The sequence below is a fragment of the Carlito syrichta genome, unplaced genomic scaffold, assembly GCF_000164805.1.
Source record: "Carlito syrichta isolate Samal-C Ts95f unplaced genomic scaffold, Tarsius_syrichta-2.0.1 Scaffold305203, whole genome shotgun sequence".
NCBI classification, from domain to species: Eukaryota; Metazoa; Chordata; class Mammalia; order Primates; family Tarsiidae; genus Carlito; species Carlito syrichta.
The window spans coordinates 380,771-392,959 of NW_007249299.1; the positions used below are offsets into that span (position 1 = coordinate 380,771).

Consider the following 12,189-nt stretch of genomic DNA (forward strand, 5'->3'; position numbering starts at 1 on the left):
GGCGGAGGTGGTGCGAGCGTGTGTGCGCGCGTGTGTGTGTGTGGAGCTCGGGTGCCGAGGGCGAGCCGTCAGCCCCCAGGGCGAGTCCCCCGCGTCTTCCACACTCTCCCTTCCTCCCCGCTTCCTCCCTGCATCCTGTCGGCGACCCCGACCCCACGGTCGCGTACCGAGCGGGGCCCCGCAAGCAGGTGTGAGGGGCGTGAGGGGTCGCACGAGACAAAGGGGGCTCGGGGGTGAGCCCGCCATGGCCTCCCGCAGCCTGGGGGGCCTCAGCGGGAGCCGCGGCGGCGGGGGCGGCGGCAAGAAGAGCCTGAGCGCCCGAAATGCTGCGGTCGAGAGAAGGAACCTGATCACTGTGTGCAGGTACGGCGGCCAGGCCCAGGGGAGGGGGCCGCCGGCGCCGCGGGCTGGGAGCTTTGGGCGTGCGCGCCAGTCCCGGGGGTGGGGGGTGGGGTTGCCGGATGAGGGGCTGTCCGCCCGGTGCCCCCGCCTCGGCCGTGCCGGGCGTGTTTGTGGGCGCCCGGTGCCCTGGAGGGGGGCCGGGGTCTGGGCATCGCCGAGGCCCTAGACTTAATGTCAGTCCCAGCGCTGGAGGCGGCGCGGGGTAGAGCTCGGGGCGGGGCTGGAGGATTTGTTTTGAATGTGCTGTCTAGTGTCAGAGTAAAAGAGGAGGGCAAGGAGAAGAGCTCTTTCATTTAGTGCACACTCAGCGTCTGCTGGCTTTTGGTAGTCATTACTGTGATTTGTATACTGTGTCCACACCCCACACCCCCCATCGGAGTGCATTTTGTTGTTTTGTCTTGTTTACGTGTGTCTTCACTCATGCCACTCCACAAATACTATCTGAGTGCCTTCTACATGCCAGCCATTGTGTGTGTGTGTGTGTGTGTGTGTGTGTACGTGTACTATCCAGTTCTCAACTACAGTGCTAGTGCTGTTCTGCAGTTATTAAGAGTGGGACTGTGTAGGACACCTAGTCTTTGTGTCAATGATGTGTCTTAAGGTTTGCCTCTCTTTAAATGTTTTCTAACTATAAATGTAGTATTTCTTTACACTAGGAAATATAAAAACATCAAGGGAATAATTGCTATTTATAGTAAGCCTAGTAGTATTCAAGATAACTAATTTTTAGCATGCTGATATATTTTCTTTAAGTTTTATATCTAGGTGTTTGTTAAGAAAAATTGAAATTCTAGGCATCCATTTCTTAGTAACTTCTCTGAATCATTAAAAATTATTTTTCCATCAAACTCCTAATCATCAACTAGTGATAATCTTCTAAGAATCAAATGTTGATGAATCATTTTCCTACTTTCTATTTTCCCCCCTTATTTTCCAGTGTAAAAATGTGTCTAGCATCTTAAGTGGGATACAGGTTTTTATTTTAGGACATATATTCGATAACTTTGAGTGATCTGAAAAAAAAAATCTAGATTATTACAAATGTTTCTGTAGCAGAAAGTCCTGCCTCACTGACAGTCATTACACTTTGAGTTGTAAGTAGTGGAATAATATGGAATCTATTTAATATATCATTTATGTTGTCTAGGATGCAACCTTTTAAGGAAGATAGACTGTATTAATTTTTTTAATTTAGGTAAATATTTTTAATGTTAGGTTAATAGAACAATAAGCAAGGCTGATTTTCTTAACCATAATTTGCAGATATTAAAAAGAATTACTTTTTTAAAAAAATGAAGATAGTTCTAACACAGTGCTTCTTGGGGTAATGTATTTCATAAATACTCTATTAGAGATAAACTTACAAGGGCAGTGATCTCATCTGCTTTTTTGCTTAGTCTTTTTTTAAATGCTTCCCAGTACTATATAGCCTCTGACACTCAATAAATATTTAGTGAACGAATAAATTCAGTGGTGGGTACTATTCCATTGCTTCTTCATTTTTGTCTTGACTGGCTATAGGTCTTGTACTATTTATTTGTGCCCTTATCAGAAATAGTTGAAGAGAAGAAAGGAATTTGTATTTCAACCTTATCTAAAATTAAATTATGTTTAAGAAATTTCAGTAACATCACACTGATTTCTGTGGACAGCCGTCTGGGTTAATTCTATTTTCATTATTTTTATTTGCATAATTCTTTCTCTCTCTCTCTCTTCTTTCCCCCTTCTCCCCCTCTCCCTCCCCTTCCCCTCTCCTCCCCCTCCGCTTTCGCTTTCTTCTTCTCTCTCTCTCCCCCCCCTTCCTCCTTGCCTCCTTTCTCTCTCTCTCTCTTTTTTCTCTTTCTTTTTTGTCAGAGTCTCACTCTGTTGTACAGGCTGTAGTGCAGTGGCCCAATTATGGCTCACCACAGCTTTGACTTCCTGGGCTCAAGTGATCCTTCTGCCTCAGTCTCTTGAGTAGCTGGGACTATAGGCCTGTGCCAACTTGCCCAGCTAATTTTTTTAAATTTATTTTTTGTAGAGATGAGGTCTTGGTATGTTTTCTAGGGTGGTCTTGAACTTCTAGAGTCAAGCAGTCCTCTCGCTTTGGCCTCTCAAAGTGCTGGGATTACAGGCATGAGCCACCACGCAGTCCTGCATAAAAACTTTCTACTGAGAAATGAGTATGTGCTGACTTTAATTATAGTTTACACATATATTTAGTATGTAGCTAAAATAAATTTCAATTTCTGGCTTAGATTTCAATTTTTATAGTTATTTATGTGGATAATATTCTTTGTGTCCAAATAGCTGATGATGCATATACATTATCCACGTCTAATAATGGTATCTATGTGATAAGCTTGGTCTAAATGACTTTTACTTTTTTGGAAAAATTCGCTGTAGGCCATTTGTTTGTTTTTAGTGGCCCTAACACAAATTCAGCAAAATGAACAAAGCAACATTTATGCATTTAAGCTACTTTATGTTTCAGGGTCACCAAACCTTGGGTATTTCATCCATGTCTCTTATGAATTTGTTTTCTATTTTTTGTATCTCAAATCAGAGATTATTTGATATTTAAGTTGGAAAGAAGTTGTTTTAGTGAAAATATAACTGGATTCTAAGTTGACTTTGCTATTAACTAGTATGCCCTTCAACCAGCCATGCAACTTTCCCATTTTTCAGTTTTGTTACTAGGAAAGTAATGTTGGATTAGATCATTGGTAACCTTCAATGATAGGACTAAAATTAATAATAGCCTTCAAGCAAGATGTGTTTATATTTGGTTTTCAATTTTTCCAAATATGAACATAATAATAATGATAAATACAGAGGCGCCAAAAAATGTATATACATTTTTAAGAGAGAAAAAATCTGCATTAAAATTGTAATATTCAATAAGATGAATGCAAGTCACATTTGACTGTTGCTATTACAAGAGGTGCTCAAAGTGGTTACCATCAGTGTCTAACACTTCTGATTACAGCAAACATTTTTAACATTGCTTAAAATGTGTATACATTTTTTTTTTTTTGGCACCCTGGTATATGTAGCTAGATGAGACAAATGCATTTTCTCTGTTAAAAAAAAAAAAAAATTGAAACGTCCCAGTTTGTGATTTTCTACTGATGTTCCAGAAAAAAATTGAGCAGTTTACAAAACCAAAAAACCAAAAACAAATCCCACTACCATATATCATTATAGTGTATCTACAGTAATACCTTTTCTTACCCCTTAAATAATTTAGGTGTATTCTGTTAGGTTTAAAGTCTTACAATATTAAGTATATAATTCTCTAGGTTTAAAACCTTATATAAGTGCAATATTGTTACAGTTTTGAACTTTGGAAATAGGATGTTTGATTAGGTAGGATAGTGAGGAAAAGAGATGAATTGAATTTTGGTTCATTGTGACTGTATATGTAATTATTTCATCAATTTTTTCCAGTGAATATTTATATATTTTAGACTAAGAACATTTGTATGGTGCTTATTTTGGTGAATAAGTACTGTTTTATCATATTTTTCACAGATTGTAGTGGAGAAAAAGTAGGTCATATGAGGACTCTAAATCTTCCACAGTCAACTCCAAAATATTCACTAACTTTTTGGCTCTGAGAACCAACTAGTATTTTTCCTGTACATTCTCTATCATTTAGACCTCGGAAAAATTTAATCGCTAAAGGCCTTTAGACTCTTTTAACTTGCATTTTTCACCCACTGATAATTAGGTATTAGTCAATTTTTTCTGTCCTTTTTAAGCTTCCTTGTTTACAGAAAAGCTTATATATTTCTTTGACTTTAGTTCCATTGGCAGAGAATTAACAATCTAAATTCTCTTTCTATGGATTAACAATGTTTTATGAATAAATTATTGAAATATGCACATTTAAAATACAAATGTATAAACACTTACAAATATTTGTTAAACTTTTAAATCAATACTTTAAGAAAAACTCCCTACCCAAAGTCATAATTTTCCTGTTTTGTAGAGAAAGCACTAACAAGAGGAGTTTAAGGGAATAGTGTGATAAGTTAAACAGGATGGAAACAACTGATAATTTCACAGTTCAGGTATTTTTAATAACTTGTACATAGTCTTAGTTTTCTATAAGTCAAGATATTCGTTCAGAACTTGAATATTATTTCAAGTGACATTAGCACTTCAGTTTTCCAGCATAGTCAGGGAATGAGAAACTCATATTTTTATATAACTAGTGCTTGTGTTAAACTTGAAATTCTTCCAACAACTGTAGTGCTTTACTCAGCATTTATTGTAGAGTGCAATCTTCTGTATAACTGAAGCTTGTGATTTAAGTGCTCAAATTTAAACCACGGTACATAATATTTAAAACATTTTAGATGAATTGCTTTTTAGAAAGGGATTCCGTGTTTCCCTACCTTCTTTAAAAAGATAATGTAATCCTTATTGATGACGTTGCTCTGGATCTACTTCAGTGAATATGCCCACCATCCAGTGGCTGCCCTTGGAGACTCTTTAGAAACATAGAGCGTTTTGCTAAGCGGCCCTAGAAGATTATGTGTTTGAAGTTCTTTGTGCTTTTGCATTCTGCTTTTTCTTCCTACCAATTTACTGTTATTTCTTGACAACTCTTTCTATTTCTAGTAGTTCTTTTCTTTACCCTTCCCCTTTGACTTGCTGATAATAATTAGTTGTGAACTAGGAAAGCAATAATTAAACTTACGTGTTTTTCTTTAAAGCACCCAGAGACCTAAGTCAAGTGAACTTTAGCAGTCTGAAGTTTGTAACATTGTGATTGCTAAATTATCAGAAAAAATAACTGTTATACTATAACCTGGGAGAAATGCAGGTTACTGTGAAATGCTACTGAAATTACTGGCAATATAATCTGTCTTAGTCCATTTGTGTTGCTATAAAGGAGTAACTGAGACTGGGAAATTTATAAAGAAAAGACGTTTATTTAACTCATGATTCTGCAGGCTGTACAGGAAGCATGGCATCAGAATCTGCTGGGCTTCTGGTGAGGACATTTTGTGCTGCATCAAAAATACGGCAGAGAGAGTCAAAGGGGAAGCATGCAAATGGCAAACTGGGGCCAAACCCTAGGGTGTCCTGACTTTATAACAACCCATTCCACCTGGAGAACCAATTCAGTCTTGGGAGAACAAGAACTCACTCATTACTGGGAGAAGAGCACCAAGCCATTTGTGAGGTGTCCACCTCATGACCCAATCAGTTTCTACTAGGCCCCACCTCTCAACATGGCAGATTGGGAATCAAATTTCAACTTGTGATTTGATAAGAACAAAAAAAAACATAACTAAACCATAACATAATTTTTAAATAACTTTAAATTCTGTGACTCACTTTTTTTGTTACTATTTGCTTGAGTATGCTTGAGTTTGCCTGTTAAGACTGTTCTTGTTTTGGCTATAGTAGTTATAATATTTTTGGCTAAAGCTCTTTCAGTCATTTAATATGTTGTAGAATCTTGGGTTGGGACTTTCATAAGCATTAGTTATACGCTTTGGAGTAGGTGCAGTGTTATTTCTAAGGCATCTTTGTGCCCCATTAGTAGGCGCTCACAATGAAGACAGAATGATTCTCTTTTTGGCTACTAGTCCTAGGCAGATATTTCAGCATTCACCAAAGGTCATACACCCACCTCCCTCCTCCCAAAAGCTGAGTTCATATTAATTGAAAATAAAGAAGAATAGCTATGTCGAGGTACTTACTAGGGGGTATTTATTTTAACCACACTACTGCTGCTGCTTGATAAGTATCAAAAGTTCAGTAGAGAGAGATGATATTCAAGGGTGGGGGGGATGTTTGAAGCTTATCCACTCTTCTTTTCACTCTTACAGATTTATAAACTATACTCCTGGGCCACCGGAGGGCAGCTGGATATGTAGACTGTGTTGCTTAGCACTCTCCTGTCCCCAGTTGTTTTTACCCAATTTTGTATTGTAAGATTCCATCAGCCTACATTGAGGATCATCATAAGAAGCTGTTACAGGGGGTCTTGAAGTTATCGTCAAGAACATTGTTGATTATGTCAAAAAGTGGCTTTTTTTGGTGAAGACTTCTGTGAGAAAAATCTGTTTAGTGCCAACAATTGCTGTATTTCCAAGCAATTGATTTATTTACATCTGTTGCACACACATGAATGTGTAAATGACAACTTTATCTTTTTCTTGTACAGCTGTTAGAAATCTTAGAGTTAAGTTGGTGGCAAAGATATATAGAACATCATAATAATGCATTTAGTCTTATTAACAACATTTTAATGTAGATTTTTATTGTCTTATAGCTTTCATACAGAAAAGCACACATAGCATAGGTATCCAGCTCAATGAATTTTTTGCAAGAGGATACAAAGTTGTAACTAGCACCCAGGTCAAGAAAAATAACATTTCTCAAACATTTTCCTTGCCTTCTTCCAGCTACTACCCCTATTAAGGGTTACTACTCTCCTGGTTAGGGCTTAGTTTTGCCTTTTTTTTGAATTTTAAATTAATGGAATAATACAGTATATATCATTTTGTGTTTAGCTTATTTTTCTCAACATTATATTTGTGAGATTAACCTATTTTGTTGTACATTGCTGTAGTTCATTTTCATTGCTGTATCTTATTCCATTGAATGAATATACCACAGTTTTTCCATTCTACCACTGATGGACATTTGAGTTGTTTCTAGTTTTTGACTACTACTAATTGAATATTCATGAATATGTATTTTAGTGAGTATATGTACATACTTCTCTCAGGTATATAGCTAGAAGTGGAATTCCTGAGTTACGTGGCATGCAGGTATTCAGTTTCAGTAGATACACAAAATAGTTTACCAAAAGAGTTGTACCAACTTACATCCTGGTGAGCAGTGTATAAGAGTTGCAGTTGCTGGCCAGGTGCAGTGGCTCCAGCCTGTAATCCCAGCACTTTGGGAAGCTGAGGCAAGAGGATTGCCTATGCCCATGGATTCGAGACCAACCTGGGCAACATGGTGGGACCTTGTCTCTACAATAAATCAAAAAATTAGCCAGCATTGTAGCACTGTAGTTCCGGCTACTTGGAAGGTTGAGGCGGAAGGATCCCCAGAACCCAGTGGGTCGACGCTGGGTTGGCTGTGAGTGTGTCACTGCACTCCAGCCTGGGCGACAGAGTGAGACTCCAACTCAAAAAAAAAAAAAAAGAAAGAGTTCCAGTTGTTCTATATCTTCACTGATGCTTGAAAATTTTTATCTTTCATTTTAGCCATTCTGGTATGTTTGTTGGGATAACACATGATGATTTTAATGCATTTCTTTGATGTCTAAAGAAGTCTAGCAACTTTCCATTAAGTCTGTTGGCCATTTGAGTTTTCTTTTGTGAAACATCAATTTGAGTTATTTGTCAGCCAGTCTTTGCCTTTTTGTTTAACATGTAGTTCTTTGTACATTCTGTATTGTAATATTTTGCTGGATACATGCAATGCAAATACCTTCCATTTGGTGGCTTTATTTTGCACTCTGCAGTATGTTTTGATAAATAGAAATTCTTAATTATAAAATAGTTCATAAATTTCTATCGTGGTTAATGCCTATTGTGATGTGCTTAAGAAATCGGCCTACTCCAAAGTATGAAAATATTCTCCTGTTTACTTCTAATGCTTTAATTTTTCTACATTTATATCAACAGTGTATCTGTAGTTCATTTTTATTTAGGGTGTGAAGTGTAGGGGTCAGAATTAAATATTTCCCTTAAGGAAAATAGGCTGACCTCATGTCACATTTATCTTAGGTGACTGGATCATTGGTGGTTCTGTTTCTGGGCTCTGTCTTTTGTTCCAATAACCTGTCTAGCTAATATTGTACTAGGTCAATAACTATATAATGTGTCTTGGTATTTGGTAAAGCTTTATTGCTTAAGATCGTCTTGGCTGTTTATGGCTTTTTGCAAACTAAAGTTTAGAATCAACTCGTCAGTTTCCAATAACACTTTTTTTGGGATTGGTATTAAGTTTGCAATGATTCTATAAATCAGTCTTGGGAAAATTGTCACCTTCATAATATTAAGACACATGTAACCCATAAACATAATATATTTCTTTCTTTTTGGTTTGTTTTTTTTTTGAGTCAGAGTCTTTCTCTGTCAGCCAGGCTGGAGTGCAGTGGCTCGCTCACGACCACCTCAGTGTTGACATGCTGGGCTCAGGTCATCCTTCCGCTTCAGCCTTCCAAGTAGCTGGGACTATAGGCATGCACTATCATGGCCCAGCTAAGTTTTTGATATATTGTAGAGACAAGGTCTCACCAAGTTGCCCAGGCTGATCTCGAACCCCTGGGCTCAGGCAATCCTCTTGCCTGGGCCTCCCAAAGTGCTGGGATTACAGGACTGAGCCACTGCGCCTGGCCAATATATTTCTTTATATGTTTAAATATTGTAGAACTTTTTGCAAGAATGTTTTACAGTTTTGCACATATAGATATTATGTATCTCTTGTTAGGCTTATTCTTGCATATTTGATATATTTTTACATTAGTGTAACTGAAATCATTAAAAACTTCATTTTTTTTTTGCTAGTATATGGACGTAAACTTGACCTTTTAAAATATTGGTCATGTATCTAGCAGTCTTACCAGATTTTTATTAATTCAAATAGATTTTCTGCAGTTTTAAAAAAACTGTTCATGTCATCTGTTTGTTTTTAAATTTTTATCCCTTTTCTTGTTTTACTGCACTGGCTAGGACATTATTATAGTTTTGAGAAAACATTCGAGATTTTATAATTAAGTAGGATGTTTGTAGTAGGTTTTTCTTAGTTCCCTTCTACTTCAAGATGGCTGGGAATTTTTATCATAAGTGGATGCTGAATACTGTATCATCAAATGCTTTTTTTATGAAAATAAAGAAGATTTCTCTCCCTTTTTTGTTTATGTGGTGAATTAATATTGATTGGATTTTACACATTAAATCACTCTAAAAGTATTTTTTTGACATATCTTTGCTTTTAGTGAGGTAATATTTGATATTTTGGCATATTCATGGAAGAGATTGGTGTGGAATTGTCCTTTCTTATAGTGTCCTTGTCTGGTTTTGTCATTAAGGTTATCTGGCCTTGTAAAGCAAGTTGGGGAAGCCCCCCCCGGCCCCATTCTGTAGGACAGTTTGTATAAGATTGATATTATTTACTTCTTAGACATTTGCAAGAATTCACCAGGGAAGCAATCTGAACCACAAATTGTCTTTGTGGGAAATCTTTTAGTAACAGATTCAATTTATTTAATAAATACTAACAATTCAAATTTCCTGTTTCTTCTTGTATTTGTTTCAGCAAGTTTTTCAAGGGATATACCCTTTCACTTATATTATCAAATTTTTGTTAAGACTCTTCTTAATATCCTTAATATCTTTTTATTGTTTGAAAGATCTATAGTGATTTTTCACTTTTCTTTTTCTTTTTTATATCATGATATTGATAATCTCTGTTTTCCTCACTTTTTTTCTTGCCAGGAATTTATGAATTTTATTAATTTTTTTCAAAGAGCCAACTTTTGACTTTTTTACTTTTCTCTGTTGACCCATGGGTTGTTTAAAAATGTACTGTTTAACTTTCAAACAGTTGTTTTTAGTTGTCTTTTATTTGTTGATTTCTAGCTTAATTCCATTGTGTAGAGAGCATATTCTGAAAGATTTCAAGCTTTTGAAATTGTTTGATGTTTGCTTTATTGGCAGTGTATGGTTAATTTCAATGTATATTTCATGTACATTTGCAAAGAAAATATATTGTCATTATTTATTGCATATTTTATATATGTCCGTTACCTATAGTGTTTTAATTGTGTTTGTTGTTTATATTGTCTGTATCCTTACTAGTTTTTTGTATACTTACTCTATGTGGTAACAAGAGAGACGTGTTAAAGTCTGTCTCTATGAGTATAGATTTGTCTGTTTCTCCTTTTAGTATTGTCATTTTTTTCCTGTAAATATGTTGTTGTTCTGTTACCAGTTTTATGCATTTAGAATTGTAATCTCTTCATAGTAGTGTGATTCCTTTGTCATCATGACGTCTCCCTCCTTATCTCTGATAATACCACTGCCTTAAAGTCTATTTTGTCTGCTCTTAAAATAGTTGCAACCACTTTCTTTTAGTTAGTGTTTGTATGATGTCTCTTTTTACATATTTTACTTTGACTTTCACTCTTTTTGGGTCCTTATATTTAGAGTGTCTCTTGTAGTCAGGATAGAAGTGAATTTTGCATTTTTTTCTAGTCTGATGATAATTAGGTATTTAGCCTATTTAGATTCATTGTTATTATTATAATATTTGGATTTATAGCTACTATCTTACTATTCATTATATGTTCAATTTTTCTCTTTTCTTGCCTTCTTTCATGTTAGCAAAGTATTTTTTGTAGTTCCATTCCACTATTTCAGTTTTTCACCTTGTGAATTTGTTAGTCAAAGATATTGTTTATACATATATATAAAATTTCTATTCTTTCGGCAATTACCTTTGACTTATTACAGTCTAATGCAAATGTAACTTTTACTGCTTTTCCAGTTGTGTTAAAACCATTTATTCCTCCTCATCCTAAAACATACTTTTAAATATATATATATATAAAATTTCATAAGATTATTTTACCTAGCATATTTTACACTAGATATTCAGGAAATACATATTTACATTTATCTAAATATTCACCCTTTCCAGTTTTCTTCCATCAGTTTTGGAAAAATTTTGGCCATTATCTTCTTATGCTTCAGTTACGTTTTTGCTCAACTTTACAAAGTTTCTCTTGACTTACATTCTTTTCTGCACGTTCTATTATTTTTTCTCTCTATGCTTTGGCTTATGTGTTTTAAATGGACTTCTTTTCCAGTTCATTAATCATGTCTTCCTCTGTGTTTATTTTACTGTTTAATTCATTGAATGCATTTTAATTTTAGGTAGTTTTAGAATTTTTATTTGACTCTAATTCACTGATTAAAAAAACTTTCTTTACCTATGTTCTTTATTTCTTCTCTTGAACATATTAATCATATTTATTTTAAAGATTTTGTTATTGAGATGGTATACACCTGTAGTGGTGTATACAGGTGGTATACACCTGTAGTCCCAGCTACTTGGGATGCTGAAGCTGCTTGGGATACTTGAGCCCAGGAGGGTGAGGCTGCAGTAAGTTATGATCACTCTGTTTCCCAGGCCACTGCACTCAAGCCTAGGTGACAGAGAGAGACCCTGTCTCAAAAACAAAAAACAAACAACACCACCACAACCTAAAATTTTTGTTATTGATTTAGAATATTTGAATCATCTTTATGTCTACTTCTATGATCTATTTTTTCCTTTTCTCATTTTTTTAGTCATGTAGTCCTATCATTTGTCATGTCTAGAATTATTTTACTGAATGCCACATAATATGTATTAAATATTTTCTTTAGCACTTTTGCAATTCTTTCAGTATGATTTTGCTTAACCTTTTGTCAATCATTTTGGGTCAAAATGTTCATAAGAACATAACATATGGTAGAAAAAGACCACAGTAAACAGATGGAATGTGCCACTCACATTTATAAAACTATGGACAAGAGCATAGTAGTGCCTATAGCTAATAGTGTAAGTTAATTTTCACATTCCTTTACTACTGATATTAATCTTCCTTCAGAAGATACAGTGGTGGCTGATCAACTTCATCTAGTAAAGTGGTGGCTGATCACCTTCATCTACTGTGCTGAAATCCAGGCTGACTTTAACCCTGGTTAGTTTTAGATAGCCTATAGTTTTCCCTGGCACTTAGGCATTTCCTTTTATTTTATTTTTTTTTTTTTTTTTTTG

General features: G+C 35.7%; 1 protein-coding gene across 4 annotated transcripts in view; it reads left to right on the forward strand.

Annotated features, from left to right (window-relative positions):
- Positions 1–6: 6 nt before the first annotated feature.
- RUNDC3B (RUN domain containing 3B) overlaps positions 7–12,189 on the forward strand; it is a 170,830-nt gene continuing 158,647 nt past the window's right edge. For 3 of the 4 annotated variants that reach the window (XM_008061315.2, XM_008061316.2, XM_008061318.1), the window contains exon 1: positions 7–363. In XM_008061315.2, coding sequence (XP_008059506.1) covers positions 245–363 — 119 coding nt within the window. In that variant the 5' untranslated portion in view covers positions 7–244. The remainder of the gene's footprint in view (positions 364–12,189) is intronic. The other variant, XM_008061317.2, reaches the window with a different exon arrangement.